Source organism: Telmatherina bonti (assembly GCF_933228915.1).
Source record: "Telmatherina bonti genome assembly, chromosome: 10".
Classification (NCBI taxonomy): Eukaryota; Metazoa; Chordata; class Actinopteri; order Atheriniformes; family Telmatherinidae; genus Telmatherina; species Telmatherina bonti.
In genome coordinates, this window is record NC_136628.1 from 26,119,436 (window position 1) to 26,142,065 (window position 22,630).

Below are 22,630 nucleotides of genomic sequence, written 5' to 3' on the forward strand. Positions count from 1 at the left end.
CCCTAAAGGTACTAAAACCTCTCTAACTTTATTCTGCTTATCACAGGTGGTCCTTTAGGAAATTATGTTCATGCTTTCCGATGGGTTTTGATAAAAGTTTAAAGATACAGCTGCATTAAACCCAAAGGGTATTCCCATTCATCCTGAAAACGTTTTTACAGGTAAGCCTGAACCTGTTTTCATTTGTGCTATGTGTCATTTTCATTTATTCTTCCCCAGCAACATGCCTGAACAAGTCTCACAAGCGTTAACTTCACACAGCTAGCTCATTTCATTATGAGGATGCAATTTTTGAGCACATGCCTAAAAAACAGTCACAGCCTCCATCCATCCATCCATCCATCCATCTTCTGCCGCTTATCCGGGGTCGGGTCGCGGGGGCAGCAGCCTAAGCAGGGAAGCCCAGACTTCCCTCTCCCCAGCCACATTTGCCAACTCTGCGGGGGGGATCCTGAGGCGTTCCCAGGCCAGCCGAGAGATGTAATCCCTCCAGCGTGTCCTGTGTCTTCCCCGGGGTCTCCTCCCCGAGGGACGTGCCTGGAACACCTCACCAGGGAGGCGTCCAGGAGGCATCCTGACCAGATGCCCGAGCCACCTCAACTGGTTCCTCTCGATGCGAAGGAGCAGCGGCTCTACTCTGAGCCCCTCCCGGATGACTGAGCTCCTCACCCTATCTCTAAGGGAGAGCCCGGCCACCCTGCAGAGGAAACTCATTTCAGCCGCCTGTATACGAGATCTCGTTCTTTCGGTCACGACCCACAGCTCATGACCATAGGTGAGGGTAGGAACGTAGATCGACTGATAAATCGAGAGCTTCGCCTTCTGGCTCAGCTCCTTCTTCACCACGACAGACCGGCGCAGAGCCTGCATTACTGCAGACGCCGCACCGATCCGTCTGTCGATCTCACGCTCCATCCTTCCCTCACTCGTGAACAAGACCCCGAGATATTTAAACTCCTCCACTTGAGGCAGGACCTGACTCCCGACCCGGAGAGGGCAATCCACCCTATTCCGGCTGAGGACCATGGTCTCAGATTTTGAGGTGCTGATTCTCATCCCAGCCGCTTCACACTCGGCCGCGAATCGCTCAAGCGAGAGCTGGAGATCACGACCAGACGAAGCCAACAGGACCACGTCATCCGCAAAAAGCAGGGACCCAATCCTGAGGCCACCAAGTCGGATCCCCTCAACCCAAACTCCCATGCCCCCTCCAGGACCCCAGAGAAGGTATAGAGCTGGTCCACTGTTCCGCGACCAGGACGAAAACCACACTGCTCCTCCTCAATCCGGGATTCGACTATCCGGCGGACCCTCCTCTCCAGGACCCCTGAATAGACCTTACCAGGGAGGCTGAGGAGTGTGATTCCCCTGTAATTGGAACACACCCTCCGGTCCCCCTTCTTAAAAAGGGGGACCACTACCCCAGTCTGCCAATCCAGCGGTACTGCCCCCGATGTCCACGCGATGCTGCAGAGGCGTGTCAGCCAGGACAGCCCCACAGCATCCAGAGCCTTAAGGAACTCCGGGCGGATCTCATCCACCCCCGGGGCCTTGCCGCCAAGGAGCTTTTTGACCACCTCAGCGACTTCAGCCCCAGAGATAGGAGAGTCCACCCCTGAGTCCACCAGCTCTGCTCCCTCATGGGAAGCCGTGTTGGTAGGATTGAGGAGGTCTTCGAAGTATTCCCTCCACCGACCCACAACGTCCCGAGTTGAGGTCAGCAGCTCCCCACCTCCACTGTACACAGTGTTGATGGAGCACTGCTTCCCCCCCCCGAGCCGCCGGATGGTGGACCAGAATCTCCTCGAAGCCGTCCGGAAGTCTTTCTCCATGGCCTCGCCGAACTCCTCCCATGCCCGAGTTTTTGCCTCGGCAACGGCCGAAGCCGCATGCCGCTTAGCCCATCGGTACCCATCAGCTGCCTCCAGAGTCCCACAGGCCAAGAAGGCCCGATAGGACTCCTTCTTCAGCTTGACAGCATCCCTCACTGCTGGTGTCCACCAACGAGTCCTGGGATTACCGCCACGACAGGCACCAACGACCTTGCAGCCACAGCTCCGGCTGGCCGCCTCAGCAATAGAGGCACGGAACACAGCCCATTCGGACTCAATGTCCCCCGCCTCACCCGGGACATGTTCGAAGCTCTGCTGAAGGTGGGAGTTGAAGCTCGCTCTGACAGGGGACTCAGCCAGACGTTCCCAGCAGACCCTCACAACACGTTTGGGCCTGCCAGCTCTGACCGGCTTCCTCCCCCACCATCTGAGCCAACTCACCACCAGGTGGTGATCAGTTGACAGCTCCGCCCCCCTCTTCACCCGAGTGTCCAAGGCATGTGGCCGCAGGTCCGACGATAAGACTACAAAGTCGATCATTGAACTGCGGCCCAGGGAATCCTGATGCCAGGTGTACATATGGACACTCTTATGCTGGAACATGGTGTTCGTTATAGACAATCCATGACGAGCACAGAAGTCCAATAACAAAACACCATTTGGGTTCAGAGGGGGGGGGACCATGCCTCCCAATCACTCCCCTCCAGGTCTCACTGTCATTGCCCACGTGAGCATTGAAGTCCCCCAGCAGAACAATGGAGTCCCCAGAAGGAGCACCCTCCAGCACTCCCTCCAAGGACCCCAGAAAGGGTGGGTACTCTGAACTGCTGTTCGGCGCATAAGCACAGACAACAGTCAGGACCCGTCCCCCCACCCGGAGGCGGAGGGAAACTACCCTTTCATCCACCGGGGTAAACCCCAACGTGCAGGCACCAAGCTGGGGGCTGATGAGAATGCCCACACCTGCTCGGCGCCTCTCACCATGAGCAACTCCAGAGTGGAAGAAGGTCCAGCCCCTCTCGAGGGTACTGGTTCCAGAGCCCAAGCCATGCGTCGAGGTGAGTCCAACTATATCTAGTCGGAACCGCTCAACCTCGCACAGCCTATTTGGGGGAAATGGCTGGAATATGGATAATATCTGATGGCAGGAATATGCTTACAAATAGCTTCATAGAGGTTTTATCTTGTTCCCTCTCATTATTTGGTAATTCCACTGCCTTTCTGCAGTTCACTTGTCAATATCATAGTTTGATGAGCATAAAAGACATGACAGCTGTCTTTTGTAGCTGGTGAGGCAAGTCAACTCTAAACTGTTGAAACATGCTGTGTAAGTTTTGTTCATACAGGAAGACTAATTGGAGCTTATCTCTAAGTGACAGTTTAGAGTACTAAGCATTTCACCACCCTTTCGGGGCCACCAATACCACAAAAATAGAGGAAGTTACAATTAAAAGAAAGACAAAAAAAAAAAGCATGTCATTTTGGTGTTCAATTTCCCCCGTTAAATGCTCAAATACATTCATATACGTGGGAAAATATCAATCTTTAGTGTTGTTGAATATCTAGGCAGCAGAAGTGCATTTAAGCTCTTTCCAAAGTATAGAATTTTTAAGAACTTGCTGGTTTTCAACATTTCTGACAAAATGTTAAATGTGTGCACCCAGCCAGCTCTGAAAATGTGCCATTCTTTCATTTTATAAATGTTTTTTAAATGGTGAAATAGATGGCTTCTGTAGTCTATGCTCACATGTGAAGACTCAAACTGTTTATTTACTTGCCTGTCAATCACCAGGTGTTTATGTTTGCATTTCAAGCCAGTACCAAAAAAACACTCACAATGGCATTTGTGTGAAAATGCTGTATGTGGCATTTAAGGAAAGATTTACTGAGGTAATCCAGTATGTTTGCAGAAAAGTAACTTCCAGAAACAAATTTCAGCATGCTGTGTGAATCCTGCTGGCTTCCTGTGTTTGCTTGTGCTGCTTTGAAAAAAAAAGTCATGGCTTCACTAAACTGCAGTGTCATATTTCTTCAAACCAAATTTCAGCATTATATGTGCAATTGTGTACTTATAATTACAGTGACTTTTATAAGAAGAATATTTGAGATTTTTCAATGTTGAAAAGATGAATTTTCTTTTCAAATGTTAACTCGATGCAAACTGAAGGTGGCATTAGTACATGCAGTAAGCCACCTTGTGGATGGTGATGAGATGTCAAAAAAAGAGCATTTTAAAATAGACAGCAATAAAGTAAAAATGTTGAATTTTATCCAGTTTTATTAATTAGTGAAAGGAAGACTTTAAGAGGCAAGCTCTGATTAAGCTATGGGGCAAGGCACAGTTTGTCATTTTACAATCTGGACCATATTTCAGTCCTTGTGACACAAGACAAAGTTGGCAACTTTTAATGAATTTGTTTGGATGGTGTTATTACATGATGCTACAGGAAAACCATTGTGCAATGTCATAACAGTTCATTTTAAGGCATCCAGAACAACATTTTTATGCTACTTTTCAAAAAAAATATTAAAGCAGAGACAAGAAGTAATGCAGCAGAGTCCAGGCTGTAAATGTAAATCCATCTTAAAACATACAGTATGTCCATTCGATAGGAGACACAATGGAAATCAAGTCACCAGAATTTTTTTTTCCTCTAAAATACATTTTCATACCTGCAAAATAGTGAAAATAAATCTTTCAAAAGCTAATTTCTAAAAATCTATGAACAAGCAAGATTCTCCACATGTCTGAACAGCATAATGAAATGTAGAACAGTGGCACCAGGAAGTATTCCCACCCCTTAATTTTATACAAAAATATTTTGGCATGCTTTAAAAATTTCCTTTCATGGTTTACCAAAAAATCAGCTCAGCACACCACATCCAGTATCAACTGGTTTTTCATTGGTCCTGTTACAGGATCTGGTGTACTGGTCCTTCCATCAGTTAAAATACTGTCACCTAAATGCTTCTTCTCAACAAAAAAAACGCTCTTGTTGGCAAGCATTTCCTTATTTCTTTTATACAAAAATATCCTTAAATGTGCCGGTTTATACCATACATAATTTATCACATCTGAAAGATTCCAATTACAAAAAAGTACACAAATGTAATTACATACAGTAAAATGAATGCGGAAGTGGAAAAAGTGCCCGTCTGACTGTATGTTGCAACCAGCTTTCCAGTGCATGTCTAATGAAACTATCATTTTATGCGCTTTGTTTTAAAAGGGAAAAAGGAAACAGATCTGAGCAGTTAAGATTAAACTACAACTTTGACCTTTGCACATGAGACCATTGGCATTTGTTCAAGAAAGTCAAGCTGACATGCGATAGTGATCATCCTTATGCTTACTGGTTCAACTTGGAAACATTTTGATAATCAAACATCCTCAGATTAAAGAAAAACTCTACAATCACCTCCATATGTACTCAAGTGATTTGAATATTCCAGACTGTAAAAACTGGAAATTATTTAACCTTACTTCTTCAGTCTTTACAGATCAAAATTAATTTTTTTTTATGTTGCTATGGCAACAAAAAGGGAACTAATTCTGTCTACAGCAGAAGATTGAAAACTTTCTTTTGCTCGAGGAAAGGCCTTTGCATCTCTAAAGTGGCTTGAAAAAAAATGCAAAAAACAGACAAAAATAGACCAAAACATCTAAAAATGAAACTGAAATCTTTAATATCACATTGCGGGTGGGTTGTAAATACTATGATTTGTAACAATTGGCAGATTGAAAGAAAATAAATTGTAAATCTGTAATAATAATAATAATAATAATAATAATGATAATAATACTGCTCTATTAATGTTCCTTACAGACACATCAGAGTCAAATTATATTTGTATTTGCTGTTACAGTGCAATTGGCTTTGAAAGTACAGGAAAGCATCATGAGGAGAAGCATTGTCTACGAACAACTGTGTACATCTGCAAAGTGGTGCCAAAGACAGACTGATGTCCATACTGTTTCAATTAAAATTGTGACACGAAACCGTCTCACAAATGTTAAAAGAAAACCAAATTTCTTGTGAAATATGTTGTGGTATGATGTGTTACGTATGCTGAAATGTTCCTTAAACCCCCTCGTCAGGAATGTTTTACCAAAATACAGTATGTCCCTTTTCAACCAGTGACTTGCCTAAATTTAAATTTAGAAATGACAACAAAGGAAATTTTCCAGATCCATATTTGTACTCTGTGCAGTGCTTTTGCAGCTGCATCATGATGTGGATCCGATATGTTTGGGTACAGAGAAAACAGCTTGAATGAGGCAGGACAACGGTCCAGGCAGCACGGCCCGTTGGTGCGGGCCTTTCGCGTCGGTGAATGACATCACATACATTCGAACTCGTCGATACGCTGTTTGGTGTTTCCTGAGCGGATCTGTCTGAGGGTCTTGTACTTGTCGCGCCCTGCCCGCATGTTCTCTGCATGGATGATGTCATTCACTGTTTTCTTGCTGTCATCCCGAGCGTTGGCCAACTCTGAGCTTAAAGCCTGGAAACACAGCAGACACAGCAACATGTTATAATAAATGTAAAGCAAAGTTGGCTTGTTTTGTAAAATAGAAATGCAAAATGAGAGCAATTTGCAGACAGTTTAAATCCCATATCTAACTAAATGCTACAAAATTTATGGAATGACAGTTTTGCATCACTTCATTTTGAGAACCCTGAGTATATGAGAAAATAGACTAATAGCTGTAGGGTTGCTAGTTCTCCCTTTTATTATTTTTTTTGGTTAGATGCAGGATTTAAGTTGCTCAACACTTTTTTTTTTTTTTTTTCTTTTATGTATTTATTGTTCAACATCACGGGTTCAGTTACAGAAACACATTCTTTTTTGCAGTTTGCACATGCCCTTAATTGACGGTTTGTATATTTACAAAATAGTGAAAAAATAAAACAGATATATATATACATACACACACACACACACACACACACACACACACACACACACACACACGAAAAGAGTCATGAAGAGAAAAAAAAAGAAAAGAACCTAAATTAAAAAAATAAATAAAAAAGAAACAAAAATAATATTGAATAAGTAAATACTCAAAAATAAATAAACAAATATGAAAATATTTTCAGCATTACTCTCATCAAGAAATTTTTGTAGCTCCTTAAAATAGATTTTTTTAAAAAAAAGGGGTCCAGGCCTCTAAGAATTGTTATGCTCAACACATTTAATAATGAGTCAACCCTTTTTAATTGATGCCGTTCTGGATTGTTTCAACAATCAAGTTTCTGCTTCTCTGGTTAGAAGCGTCATCCCAGATGCTAAATTATGAACTGTGTGCTGACAAAAAGTCAGATTAATGTCTTCGTCCTCCAGAATAAACACGCATTACTTCAAAATTTGATCCGTCAGACCAAAAGATGACGACTTTTCGCTTCATATTTTATGATGATCTTAAATTTTTTAAGTTTTCTCCCACAGTTTTTCACAAAGTGGTGAGTGTGTCTCCAACTGTCTACAGTTTCCTCACGTCACATCTTTTCTGCCTGAAGAGCAGCTTTGCTGAAAAATTCCAGTTTTAAAGCAAAAATAATCACATATTTCTAAGGAAGCAACAAAACGTAACCATTTCATTTGTTTCTGTTGACTTGGTAAATACACAACCCAAACTTCTTTGGAAATAGTTGTAAACTTCTTTACAAATGATTCAAGAAGAAAAATAGTGTTAATATGACATTTGCCTTAAAATAACCTTACTTACCATAAAGTGTACAACTAACATACTGATGGCTGATATAATTTTACAACTTTTCCCCCACAATTCACTTCAACGTATCGGATAAACTGCTAAGAGTGGGCGTTTATCCAGCTGGCCTTCTGATTCATCGCTTGGTTTACTGATATTGAGATATGAGGAAAGACTTACGAGTAGATGCTTCTGCAGGCGTTCGTTCTTTTCGGCCTCGGTCATTCGCTCCTCTTCGCTGCGATCCTTGTATGTGGCTGCAGCTGTGAACTCGGCACTGGCCTCCGCGCTGCTCTCATCGTTCTCATCGTGCTCGTTCTCTGCGTTGAGGGGCTCCTGGACGTGAGCTGATATCACTTTGTTCTTGAGCTCCTCTTTGGTCTTCTCCAGGTCTTCCTGGACCATGGTAGCCTGCAGATAGAATGACAGTGAAGCCACACTGTGCACAATGGTAGGATGTACTACTGCTGCAAAAAGAAAGGCTCAGCCGTCCAAAAGTGAACTTTTTTACTGGACCAAATAAAGCTAATGAAACGTTTTTAATTATATTTTCATTGTGTGCTTAACAAATAACAGTGTAAGATGTTGGCTTAATGAGCTGCTGGAGAACGGAGCCGGCTGTGACTGGAATGTCTTCCGAATGTCATGAATGCACAAAACACAATATGACAATCAACACAGTTTTAGGAGTATAAATTCCATAACATGAAACAGGATTTCCTTCGCTGCGAACAGCAGCAGTAAATGACATGAATCCCTCTGACAAGGAGAACAACAGGACTGGGCTGGTTTTTGCTGAGGGATCAGAATGTCAAGGTTCTGACAAGCACATTTCTGCTTCAGTTTACTTCATCACAGACACCGTTCATTTGTATTTATTTTCAGGATGCATTTCAGTGGTTATTAATCTGGTTTAGTGATTCTCATCTGATCTGATTTCCACCGCTACATGTGCTTTAAATGTTTCCCTGCTCTAACACACCAGTTTCAAGTGAACGGTTCTCCTCTCCCAGTTGTTCTCTAGTTTTTTTTTTACAAATCAAAGCGGTGTTTACTTATTTATTCATTATTGTTTACTGTATATTTAACTTGTCCTTGCAGTAAATGAAACCTGGAAGGAGAAATGTAGAGGGATTTATAAAAAGACCAGCACTGCAATGATAATCCAATCATCCCATCAGGTTTTATAGTTCTGCATCACTTAAACTAGAGCTGTTCACACTACATGGATTATTTGGGTTATTATGCTTGAAATAAATTAATATAATGGTAAAATTACTGATAGTACACTCCATCAAATCTGAACAGGTTTCCCCTTAGATGATACAGCATGTATATAAATATATAAGACAAGCTATGATGCTAAATAATACTGCATTAGCGATTAAAACGTACAGACAAGTTTGAAGATACCGTTGTCACATGCTGCTCACACTCTTCCTGACATCTCTAAAGCACTTCAGTAAGTGTGACTGGAGCACTAAAAACTGTGATTGCAAAGAATTTAGTATTGAATTAGCTCTCCTTCAAGTCGGATAGTCTGGTATGTACAATGAGAAAAGGAAAGCACTGAAGCTCTCTTCCTTACAATTTAGAAACTCTGAATATCTTAACATAGCTGTAGTTTCAGTACCTCTGAGTCATTTCAATCCGTTAGGCACTTCTCCTGGCTAAAAGAAAACACACACACCACTCACCAGACCCTGAAAATGTTTTTTAAAAAAACCCCACAAAGCTAACTGCCTCCTCAGTCTTCACCACATGGTGGCTGTAAAGTACAAGTTTTAACTTTGCTGACTGCAACAGGAGGAGGAAGGGGAAGGCGAGCTGAGTAATTTTTGCATTCTGTTATTCTATTTTAATATTTGTAAGATATAAACCGAGAGGATGTAACATGATGTTTTCAGTTAAAAAAAAAGGAAGCATTTGAAAGATATTTACATAATTTCTAACCTGAAGAACAATGTCAACCAATTAAAAAGACTACTGGGTTATAATAAGAGTAATAAAACGTCAGACCACACCTTCTGCTGCCATTGCACTGCCTCATCTTCCTTCTTCTTTTTGGCATCCTCCAGCAGAGATATCTTGGATGTCAGTTCAGCCAACTCTGTAGCCTGTTTAAATAATCACAGACAACATCTTTTAACCATTACACCACTGTTGTCAGTTTTTTTTTTTGTCCTAAGTTTCTGCCACTAAACCTCTTTTGGAAAACTGACCAGATGTTCCTGGTTCTTCATCTGATTCTCTGACTGCTGCAGCAGTGCCATCTTTGCATCCTCAGCGCTTTTCAGGTCACTTTCCAGACGCTCAGCTTCCTCCTGGGCTCGCTTCCTCTCCAGCTCCAGCTCCAGAGCTCTCTGTGTCTGCTCCTCCAGCTCTGTGGAGATAAAAATAACAGTACAAAACATAGGCATTACGTGGGGCTCATCGTGCGAGTACCATCTCTAGTGCCGCAGTGAGCTTTAGTTCATTTTGGGCAGGACACCCACCTTGTTGGGCTTTTTTTGTTTGCTCTTCAATCTGCTTTAATCGCTCCATTAATTCCTCCTTTTCCTTTTCAATCTTCTCCTTCTCCTTTTCTGCAACTTCTCTTTTCCTCTTCTCATTCTCCAACAGAGCTCTAATGGGAAGGAAATCAGCTGAATTAGGTGATTTTACACCTTATATTTGAATAATAATTTAGTTTGCACATCCCTGAAAAGAAATAAAGGCTAATGAACATTAAAGAAAGTCTAATAAACCGACTCATGACATGTATCATACTGAGGTTGTTGCTGATTGGTGCACAAAAGGAGAAGAACCTAAATTCAGTGAACATAAATAAAACCATTTCAAGTTCATTATTTGTACATTCTTACCTCTCCATCTTTTTGAGATTCTTCTCCTCTCGAGCCTGAGCCTTCATCTGCTGCACTTCAATGGTGTCCGGTTTGCGGCGGCGCATATAAAGTTCGTGGTTGCCCATGCACAGAGCCAGGATGCGTTTGTTGATGCGCAGTCTTGGAGCGTAGAATACAAAGTCCTGCGATCACAAGATCAAGGTTTTTTAAAGGAAGTTCTGCATAAATCTGTGAGATAAGAAGCATTCTTATCATACTAAAATTTGACATACAGGTGCTTTCTTGTCAATTGGTTTAATGACAAACTTCTTGTCGTTGAAGGAAATGTTTCTTATTTCACTCCAAGGAAATCCAATTTTGGGCGTCATTCTGTTGGAAAAAAAAAAGTCCAAAACACAAAAACTCTTGGTCAGCCTCGATTTGAAATATAGTGATTAAAAAAAAATGTTGTGAAATCCCTTACTTGTCATTCTGTTCATAAATGTTGAGACCCAAAGCATCCACACCCAAAAACAGCTCTGTTCCTTTCTTATTCTTGATGTTGAAGTAGTTGACTCCGTACATCTCCAGGTCTTGAGCAATTTTCAGATACTCCATCATGGATTCTTCTCTGTGGAAACATGAGTGGTTGCTCAGAGTTAAGCTTCAGAGAGCACAAAAGGCCTGAAAATGTCGTTTGAGACATAGGTTAGCCTGCACTGTCCGACCACGATCACCGCACAGAACCCAGCAGATAACTGAGCTGAAGGTGTCATTTTCCAGGAATGTGTGAAGTGCAAAGCAACAGAACAAAAGGAAAGAGGAACACTTCTTAATGGAAGTAAAGATGAATAAACACCTTGTTTTTAGGTGGATTTCTGGAGATGTGCAAGGAAATCAGGACATAATAATCTCCAAAACATGCACAATTCAGTCCTTAAAGAGCCTGTTACCTCATCATGCCCTTGTGCTCCTCGTGCCACACTTGAATCCTCTCCTCCCACTGCTCCTTGTTGAGTTTATGCTGATCCAAAACTCTGAAAAACACAAGACATGAATTTCATTAACATCAAAAGTGTCTCTTAATATTCCCAGATAGGGATGTTAAATGATAAAAACCTGTTACCTCTGAGGGAGGAGGTGTTCCCCATTCAGATAGCCTGGTGTGTGGACATCCTTGTTGTAGTCAGCGAACTTGGCCTGCACGGCGTAGGAGGCCAGGAGCACTGCTGTCTCTGGAGGGCAGTAGATGTCGTCATTAAGGATCCCCTCCTTCACCTGCAGGAAGAAAAGCCGCTGCGTAGCATCCTGGATTAACTCCTCTGAAACATCCTCAGGGAAGAACTTGGCACGGAACTTAAACAGCAGCGGGCTTTCCTTCCTCACATCCTGGGCTGTCACCTAAAAAAAAAGAAAAAGGTTGGAGGTCACGCTTCTATAAACAGATTTCAACTGAGCAGGTCAGTTTAATCTCGACAAAAAAAGAAGATAAAATGTCAAATGATTTTTTTTTTTTAAATGCTTAAAAGCTCACCTTCTTGTTGAGCTTCAGCCATGTGGAGAAACCCTTTGTATCTTGGTACTGGAGTCCAAAGTACCACACCTCTCGCAGTCCAATGGTCTTCACAACCTTTAAAACAGAGAAAGGGTGCATCGCTGTGGTGATTCAAAATGTTTTTTGTCTGCAAATGTCAGCCCCCCCCGAGTGTATTCATTTCCTTTCTCAGTCCAAAGACATGTATGTCTAATTCTTCATGTTTCATTCTAAATTAGCCGCCAGCCAGAGCATGCATGCATGGTCGTCTATCCATGCCTTAACTTTGCACTTAGTTCGCCTACATCACACCCAGCCCCCTGCAACCGTCTGCAGAATAAATGAGACTGAAAAATGGATAAATGAATGGACCTGCCTCTTTTCAGAGCATTACCCTTTCTCCTGAATACATCTTAGGCCTATTGACCTGGTATGTGGCCTCTCCATCACTGAGATCTGCAGAGGGTCACTGCTGGTTACTCCCATTTCAGACTGACAAAGAGGGGTCTGGTCTTTGCTTTCAGAGCTCCCACGCAGCCTGGCAATCTGCCTACTGAACCTAAACACTATCTCACTACCTATTTTTTAAAACCGCTTTCTTTCTGTCAGTGAAAGTTTTTGGAAATATGCCTTTTTTTTTTCTTTTTTTTTTTTAAAAACTCGATTTAAGCATTTTATTCTATATTTCTCTGTTCCAACTCTCCTTTTTACTTGTGCTTTATTTTATTTGTCTATTTCATAAAAGATATTTTAGCACAAAACACATAATAGTTATTAATAGCAGTGTTTAAATATCATTAGTACTTATGATTACAGAAAAACAATGCAACAGAACTAGACGAAAGAAAGCACAGGGAGAACCTGCAAATTGCATGTTTACATATTATTTATTATTCTTTATATGAATTGATAAGAAAAGAATTAGCTAATTAAGTAATAAGAAAATGAATTACAGTGACAATAATTTTGGAATGACAGCAATTAAAAATAAAGCATCTTCTGGGTCAATCGCTTTTAACTGACTTGCTGTAAGGATTAAAAACATACCAGGTCACATAAAAAATAACCCAAAGCTTTAATAATATTAATAACAACCAGGACTTCCATTTTGATTCAAAAGTTTGTCACAGTGTCAACATGAAGTCAATATTTAGCCAGAAGGGGAAGTTTTTCATACCTGGTCAAAGAGCTGCTTTCCTGTTGTGTTCGGCTGAATGGCAAACTCCAGTTCAGCATCCATTGTGGTGACTCTTACACTGATCTGCAGAACAAAGCAGATCGGAAAGAAACATGAAAAACAGATGTAAACGGAGCACTGGATAAAAGCTGTTTAAATATCACGAAGAAACAAAAAAAAACAACAAAAAAAAAACAGATCTGTGTGAAAAAACTGAATGAATGAGTATTTCAGTTGACTTTTTTGAGTTGTCAAAAATCTTCATCTTGTCTGCATGTCAAAAAATTCCAAAAACTAAACTTTTTTTTTTAATATCAGTACAATTCCACAATTCAAGGTCTTGAAAATGTTACTCTAACTCCCCCCCCAACCTGTATTTAAATTATTATTTTGTACATCCATAAATAAATAGCCTTAATATAAATATGTACAAGATATCAAATATTTTTTATATATGTATAAAAATAAAATTCTATCAATGAAGGTATTTGGATAAATACATTATCATTACATTTAAACATTTATTACATACATTTTTATTCATTCTTTCATTTTTTGATACCAAAGAGAAGGTGGTGACCACCAGGCAGGGGGAAGTGTACATCCTGCACAGGTAACCGGTCCATTGCATTATGCTGTCATTTTAGTGGTCCAGACCACTTAAAATTGATTGTGGTCCCCAGCACTAAAATGAGGTGACACTCCTTCTCTAAATAGATCGCTGTCTGTTGGAAAATAAGGGCCACAATTTAATCTGGTCTGTTTTAAATAATTAGGCAACCCAACTTCTATCCTTTCTCATTCTTTCTCCATAAAGTAGAGTTCTCTAAAACCATGTTTTATGGCTCCACACTGTGTATAATGAACATGCCAATCTGGCTCTGTCTCAGTATAGAACTTATCTACAGGAAGTAACCACATCCTCTAGAGGCTGGGCCTTGTGAGGCAAGACCGCTAAACACTGATCTCTCATGAGACACATCTACATCCTGTCATGTATCAAGAAACCTGTCTGCTGTTTAAACTCCACTGTAGTTGAATTTACGAACATACTTTAAAACGAATGATTTTTTCCACATCAGGTAGCAAAGTTTGCTACAGCTGGTTGTTTAGACATTGACGCACTTCTTTGTCAAATGAGCAGCAGTGTACTGTGAACGTTGAGTCATTTTTAAAAATAAAACTAAATGCTTTTTTCTCCTAAATGTTTGGTTAACCTCTTTAAATGTGACCTGAGTTAAAAAGTGATACTGTGCTGAGTAAGCTGACCAGGCAGGAATCTCTTACTTTCTCTCTTCTCTAAAAGATGACGAAAACAGCAGCACGCATGCCTATTTGGAAATAACTGTGCAGGCAGAGGCCCACGCCTGCCCTCAACAACAATGGTATGCTTTATTTCCCAGTTGTGGGGCCGATTAGAGCTGCGTTCTTTCCCATCCATGTCAGCAGGACCCCATTTACTGCCCAGGACACTTTCCCCTCTTTCACTTTACTGTTATCCACCAGCAGTTTAGAAGAGACTGAAACCTTCAATCTGCACTTACAACATGGCCGCATGGGGGATTTTTAATCTGGCAATATTTTTTAGCAACGTTTCAGAACTTAGCTGAACATTTTTTTTTTTTTTTTTTTTTTTAAACTTGTGCAGATCAGAGTTCAGGTAATGAGCGTCCTGTAGATGATAAAGCAGTTTCATTCCTCTAGAGAAAAAGAACTACTCTAAAGAAAAGGGAACTACTCTTGTAAATTTTCTGTCTGGTTTGGGTGTGTCTCACATGGCCAGAACTCAAAAACACTTTGGACACTATTATTAGAACACGGCGAAAAACTCTAGTCTCAGGCCTATGTGTCATGTTTCCACACCTTTTTCAACCTCTTTTTTTTTTTTTTTTTTTTTTTTTTTAACTTTGAAGAAACTGAAGAATTTTATCTAGAAAACTTTTTATAACAAGGTCCCATTTGTTTGAGATCAACTTTGTGACTGATTTGTTTTATGCGTGAAGGCTCCGTTTTATCTTCTGACTGAAACTTTGTATGTTGATTTGCTTTACTTGCCCCACTAGCCTCATTTATGCAGCTGTGTGCTACTGACATGGCTGGCCAGATACAGTCTCAGTGTCGGGTTTTTGAATGATCAACCAACTTTACACAAAAGGTAAACTTTCTCATGTATAACTTTGATTATTGCGATAATTTTATTATTCTGGATGGCTACATTATAATAATCAGATGAGTAAAAAGATCAACAAAAATCCCCATTTGCATCTTTCTCTCTTTTCATGAAAAATATAATTAATAAATCTATTTCTAATGACTAAAAATTGTTATTATTAATTAATATAAATGTGGAAAAAAAACAACAAACTTTAGAAAGAAAAAAAGTAAAATGTCATTATGGATTCTCAAGTTACTATCTTTATTCATTAAGCTATTTAGAGCCTTAATAAAATCCATTAAAGAGCCAAAAGAACAGGTGATTTAGATATGTTATGTTAGAACAGAGGTGGGCAGCTGTGGACCTCAAGGGTTGTTGTCCTGTCCTTTTTACATGTTTCCCTGTTTAACAAACCTGATTAAAATGAATGAGTCACTGTTCGGTAGCCGAAAAGCTGTTGGATACATTTAATTTGAACCATGTGCATTGGAGCAGGTGAACATCTAAAACCTACAGGACAACGGCCTTTGAGGAGCAGGGTTCCCTACCTGTGTTTTTATTGTAGGTGAACAGAGAAGAGTATCGAGTGGGAATTCTAGGAACTAAACTGTCTTTTATCTAGGTGACATATTCCCATGTTTTGAAGACCTGCTGTAAGTCCCCAAGGACTTCGGGGGATCATGGACCCCACAATGAACGCCACTACAAGAAAAGGAGAATCTGCACTCAGGCCAAAGGACTATGCTAGCTAAATGGAGGCTGTAGCTAAATTCTAGATAACGCTTACAGTCTAACAGATGCAAAAAACATGTTTAGTCGGCAGGCTTGTAAGGATAATGAAAATATAGATATTAACTGTCTGAAAACGTTCTGATCAAAGATTTTATCATGCATTTTCAAGAAATATTACAATACTTAAATTAATGTAGTGTACCTAACAAAAATAGTTTAGCTAGCATAAAAAAATAAAAAAGTATAAAAAATATTTTTTAATTTTAACACCTAAAGCTGTCACATAAACTGCACACAGGAGATAAAACATGTCTAAGGTAGAAAACTGGAATACATTATGCTAATGATTAGCAGATAACACATGAGTGAAGACAAAAATGCCAACTTATTTTGCTAATAATCAAGTATTTGCAGTTACATGATTATGTAGCTTAGCCTTAAAATGCTGAATCATAACAGACATAACATTAGCATGCTAACATTTTCAAATATATCCAATATTTTCACAAGATCAGCATGCTAGCAAATTACAGTAAAGGATTGGTGTCACTGGTGTTCACCAGAGGCATTAAAGTTCAGCCTGTCAGCATTATGATGAATGTTTATTAACTTTAGTCAACTGTTGTAGAAACATAGCTTAGAAAAAATAATTAAAAAGTATCCAGCAATGAAATGATACTAATGAAACAGTGATACAGTACAGAAACACGTAACAAAATATTGAAAGCTGCTTTAACTACATTTGAAAAGTTGCAATAGGAATTAACCGAGAGGTAAACTGTGGTACTTCCAGGAAGAGGAAGTAAAATGTTAAAAGTAGAAAAACATAAGGGTGTTTAAAGACACATAGCAGACAAAAGGATGCAAGCACAATCGCTTATATTTTCAATCAATTGAGAAAGTCTGTCAATCACTCATTCCTCTAAATATTTCACAAAAGAACCACCAATTATGTTACACAAAACTTGAAGATTGAAATTCCCAGGGAGTACTTCATGCCACGGCGTTAACTGTCACACGTACGTTCACATATCAGTGTTATCTCAGTGTGCGGTTGGCTACCAACATCATTCCAATTCAAGCCAGGCCAACAACATAGATAACACTAAGTGGTTTTAGGAACAAGACGGAACAAAGCTAAAGACTGACTGGAGCAAAATGTATGTGTCTGACATTTCTTCTGGCTGACCTAGCAGTTGGTCCTCAAGACGTACGATAAGCATGATTTATTTTACTCATACTGAACATACTGTACCACCATAGAGAATTTTGAGTCATAGCTGAGTCATGCCATCCATAACTCTCAGACAAGGTCAGCTTAAGCCAACAACTCCTTAACAACGGCTCATCTATGGTAACTAAAAAAATAAAAAAAAAACCTCCCTGATATGAAGCTTATCTTGAAAAAAAGAATGTGGATAACAGAGTCAATTGAATCAGATGGAAGAGTTATATTAAAATGTGACATCAGAGTAATAACAGACCAGATAAGGTCAGGCTGAATATGAAATGTGGAGAAGTGGTTGGTCCTATCTTGTCCAAGGCACAGTCCTGTTTCCACTATTGCTTCAAGCCATTAATACAAGGGAAGTAATGTGAAAAGACATGTAAGATAATAAGCATGTTATGAAATTAAATGAAAAAAAAAACAACAACTATATTAAATATATTATAATTATATTTTTGATTGTTTTCTCCTGCCAGATGACTGAGCTAACAGAGAAATGTCATATAGGTGCAAAACCCTGAAGAACATGTGGTTAGGTTTTCATTTTTTTTCTAATAGTTCTCATGTTGGGTGTCAACTTCTCTTCCACACTGCTTAGTCTGCAGTTGTGCATGTGAGCATCTTCACACTGCACTGAAGAAGCCCTACAGCTGAGTTTGAACTGGGTGACAGGAATGGCAAGGGCACTGAAGTGAAGAGGATGTGGTTTCTGTAAAAGCAGGTGACCATGCACAGGGAAAGAATAAATTTTATGCACACAAAAAAGAAAACCTCAAAAAGGGGTTTACTCACGACCGATGAACTCAACTATAGTTTGCATGTTTGATTCAGCACCAATTCCTCTAGTATTTTAGATGTCTTCCATCCCGTGTTTCATGTAATATGCGTCACTGGAGAGGATGGGGTCTTTTAGTAACTGTTAATAATAATGATAAAATTCTGAGGCTAAATTGATGGACAGTGATTGATGAATGTTTTATTCGGTAATAAATGTGTATATCCATCAGGTAAGATATTACCCGTTGACAAACCTGTCCAACATTTAATAAATAATCCCCCTACTCTCTCCTAAAACTTCCATAGGGTTAAAGTTATGTATCAAATTGTTAGAGCCACAGATGCAAAACATACATGCGTGTAATTATGCATGAGGCTATGAGCACTTTTTTTTTTTATTAATGCAGATTTTTCATGTAAATAATAATAATAATAATAATCCCTCTAGCATAATGCTCCATGGGTTGTCAAATCTCCCTAAACTTGATAATAAATAACTATTAAGCCACACAGTAAAGTCACTACTTACTTTACCTTTGTTGTAAACTGAGTTTAGCCCCAAGTAGAACCAAAGCAGTATCTTCAGCACACCAAAAGGCTACTGAGAATACTTGTACTATCTGTGGAGTGTGCTATTAAATCAAGTGCAGCTCATCATGTTTTGCTGATTTCCTGTCTTTATGACTGTAATTCAGTGAATGCCAAAGGATCTAAAATGTTCTCATAATACACTAGCATTTACGGCAGTAATTATATACCACGCAAATAATGAGATTATTTAGATGACAAACAAACCCAACCACTCTTTTTTTGCAGCAGCCTGTTTGAAAATGAATGTAGAAATAGTCATGACTGACCACCAACATAGTACTTACTGTCAGAACTTAGACGTTCTCACAATCTCCAAAAGGAAAAATAAAATAGTTGTGCAAGAAAATAAAATCCTGAAGTTTTGATTCCAGTTTGTCCTCCACCTCCAGCTCAACACAGGCTTAATCTGCTCTGCTATGTGCTCTACAGAGGCATTTAATCTCCTGCTTGCATACCTCCACTCCTTTCCATTTACCATGTCTCCATAGACACACTTGTTAAAAGGCTAGTCCTCCTTACAAAATAACTATCTGTCTTGATTTCTACATGTTGGGCTAAAATGGTAAGTTATGCGCATGTTTGTGTGATAATAATTCTGTATTTGTAGATATAAAATTGTTAGGCGATAACATAAACAAGCTGGTGCGCTGCTGTGTTAACACTGATACGGCTCCATTGTTCAACCATCAGATAGCAATAGTAAGAAGGAATTTTTCCTCTTTTTCGAAAGAGTGAATGAGAAGAAACACTTTATAGTGTACTTTTTTTTTTTTTTTTAAACACATTAACCAAATATTTTTCATATTTTCTGATGCTTAAAAGGAAAAGAAATTTTATTCAAATTTAATATAAAGTAAATTGGTCATACTTCCTTAATAAACATGTAATAAGCTGTAATCATGCTTAATAGCACTATGTAAAGAATTCAAACTAATGATAGAATAATGTTACAACCACAAGGGATGTAAAATAACCATAAAGTTCTGTACTTGTTACAGTGCTGTACTGCAAACTGAAGTTGAGCGTGGCATCTAAAGACCACGCTGGGAGAAGCAGGGAGGAGTACAGCCAGACTGTGATGTTAAAGTCCATATAAGGCTGCAGGCGAGGAAATTACCAGAAAGGAACTGATGTAAGTGCAGAAACCTTGAGTCACAACATGACTTCCTTGAGAAACTGAAGCACTGCCAAGGAGTCTGGCAAAGACTGGGTTTCTCAATAATAATAATTATTACTTTATGTGGAAGCTTATACTTTCCATACACAGCTTAAACACTGGATAAGTTATGTTTAAAAAGTAATGCGTCCAAACAGTTTAGGAAAACTTTATTTAAGCCACATATATTGCATTCCCTGAGCTAACTTTTCATGGATGAGATTAGGCATCATAAATATAGCTTTCTCGGGTGCAGAGCAAGTTCCAAGGCCGAATCTTGTGTATCCCAACATCCCTTTTTCATTCACTATGTCTGCTGAATATTGACATGGTGCTATGTGTGCAACAAGAAGAAAGAGAGCACTGAATGTTGCAGTTACAGGTCTGAGACTCTACCAGTTTTATCACCTTTAACTGGGTGTATTGACTTCTTACAAATGCTTCTTCTGCGGCTACCAGTTTGTACATTGAGTGCTGGCATCACATCACACAGTGCTTACCATATCTCAAAAGTCACAATCATTTGTTTATTTGGAGAAAACTGGGCTGTTGTCCATTTAAAACCTATTCTGTCCACTATTCATTTATTCTTTCTAATATTTTACAGCCAAGAGTCGATCCTAGGTAGACTACAGCTCAATTTCCCCCAGTGCCAGTCAGTGCTAAATGTGTTTGAGGCCCCTTATGGTTACAACAGGCACAGACAGTAGTCTACTGCTTAGATGCTGATGAGATACAGCATTACAACTGCCCTCTGCAGACAACTGGAACACAAGATACTACATAAAAGCCTATAAATACATGCTGTCAATGTTTATCTGCTTGATGCTGTGGAGAAAATCTTCTTTGTTTGGGTCTATTTATAACACTTGCTTTTTAATTACTTAACAAGTAAGTTACACAAATAGCAGTGTAAAGTTTATGTTCAAGCTAACAATGCATACCGTTTCATTCTGTTTGACAGCTGGAAAAAATGTTGAGGAAGTACTAGCAGAAACAATACTACAGGAAGAGAGCAGGTACAAGACTTGGAGCCACTTGTGCTTTGAAATGTTCCACATGCTTTTCATGAAAAAAAGAAAAGAGCCATGGTTATTAAGTATAATAGAATAACTGATGTAGTTTTCCTCTGGCTGAGCAAAGAATGCAAAATCCGGAAAAAAAAAAAAAAAACTACTTGACAATCTAGAGCTGATGATCTGATAATAATGGTAATTTAATTATTTCTAAAAGTTGCACAAAAATAGTACTCAATCTCATTCATGAGATTTACAGACATTGTGTTCTTTTTAAGGTCAGATTGTGGATATCTCAACATAATGTAAATGAGAGAGAAGACAGCCATCATAGCCCACATTTTCCATGTCCTGAATTCAAAATGCATTAAACATAGCCAAAGTCTAAGATTTTAATGCAGACAGGCCTCCATCAGTGGAAACTAGAAGAGGTGGACAAAAACTGTCTCACCTTTGTCTTCAAGTGAAAAGGGCATGAACAGAAAAATTGCATTGTGGCTTTTTCTTTAAAGCTGTTTGGACAAAAGCCTAGTCTTTGTGTGGTCCCCCTGCTTTTCTTTGTGCAGAGCCCTACTAGCACAAATCACTTCATAAATCACTGCCCATCAATCTAGCCTCAGAATTTTATCATTATTATTCATTTTATTACCATTTATTTATTTTTAAACCCTGCCAGTGTGACAGTATGACGAATTAGCCTCAATTTGCTCCAGTTTTGGGTAACACAGCTGGTCTGAATGACAGTTCAAATCCCTCCTTGTTAGGAGGAGGCCTTGCAAAGGAGGGCTAGCTCGCTCGCTACCAAAAGGCCAGACTTCCGCTGAAAATCTAATAAGAATGATGAAAAAAGTAGGATAAATAGCTCTCAAAATATCCAGAAGAAAGTTCATAATGATGAGCTCATGAGTAGTTTAGAACTTTAAAGCCTGAATGAATGATTTGATTAAAGGCGCTAATTTTACTGAATACATGGGCGGGAGCGCGCACGCGCACACACTTAGCGGAAAGTACCACGGCAAACCTAGGGTGAGATTAAAAGGACGTATTAGCCATTAAAACAGCATTAAATGCACTTTAAGTTGGAATTAAAGTTAAACTGGTTTAATATGAACCTTGAGAAGTAATGTAAAATTGTTAGAGGCACTACATTAAAAAGCAATGAAGGAGACAAAGACAGAAAAAGACATGATAATGGTGATGTAACGGTCTCCTTACCGTTTTCGGCATCTTTGCTTTCTTTCGCGTCCACCTCAGGTTTTATAGAAACTTACTAAAATAGACGACTGGTCAAGTAAGCCAGCAGAAAACTTTTTCCCATCAGAACAAACAAAACCCCCGCCAAACAAACGCCCTCCTGTATCGAGGAAACAAGCGCTACTTCTTGTTTGACTACGAAGAGCTTCTTTCCAATTCCTCTGCTTTGTGGGGGTGTTTTTTTTTTCTTTTTTTTTTTTTTCTTTCTTTCTTCCTTTGTTTCGCCCTTAAGTAAAAAAGGGACTGGGAGCTTGATTTCCTGCTAACGGTACCCCTGCTGCAAAAAACCAAACCACACCCAGACCGATGACAGGACAGCAGCCAGATTGAAAGAAGGAGTTGAGGCCAGCAGCTGACTCCGCCCGCGCGGCCGCATCATCAAGGCTGGAGCTTCACAGCTTCACCCAGTGGCTTCACCGTTTGCTCTCCGTCAAATAAGTTCCTCGCGGGTTTTACTCTCACTCAGATGTTGTAGTTTGGATAGTTTTGAAAGTGAGGCTACAGGTTTTGGTAAACGTGGACTAACTTAAGACTAACTTAAACAGATGGTGTACATGGACTATTTGAGCCACTTCCCTCTGGCAGAAAGCTACGGTCCATTCAGACCAGAAGCCTTCGCAATAAAAGCAGTTTC

The 22,630-nt window shown here is 39.7% G+C and overlaps 1 protein-coding gene across 1 annotated transcript; it reads right to left on the bottom strand.

The window, feature by feature from the left end:
- Positions 1–4,222: 4,222 nt before the first annotated feature.
- Positions 4,223–22,283, bottom strand: LOC306761581 (moesin). Its single transcript, XM_079247806.1, has 13 exons — positions 21,958–22,283; positions 13,088–13,171; positions 11,911–12,006; positions 11,503–11,777; positions 11,330–11,413; positions 10,861–11,007; positions 10,670–10,766; positions 10,416–10,579; positions 10,047–10,177; positions 9,774–9,934; positions 9,576–9,668; positions 7,732–7,962; positions 4,223–6,338 (listed from the first exon to the last, which is right to left on the bottom strand). The coding sequence occupies exons 1-13, from the start codon at positions 21,967–21,969 to the stop codon at positions 6,174–6,176; spliced, it is 1,740 nt and encodes a 579-aa protein (XP_079103932.1). The 5' UTR covers positions 21,970–22,283; the 3' UTR covers positions 4,223–6,173.
- Between the last annotated feature and the right edge of the window lie 347 nt (positions 22,284–22,630).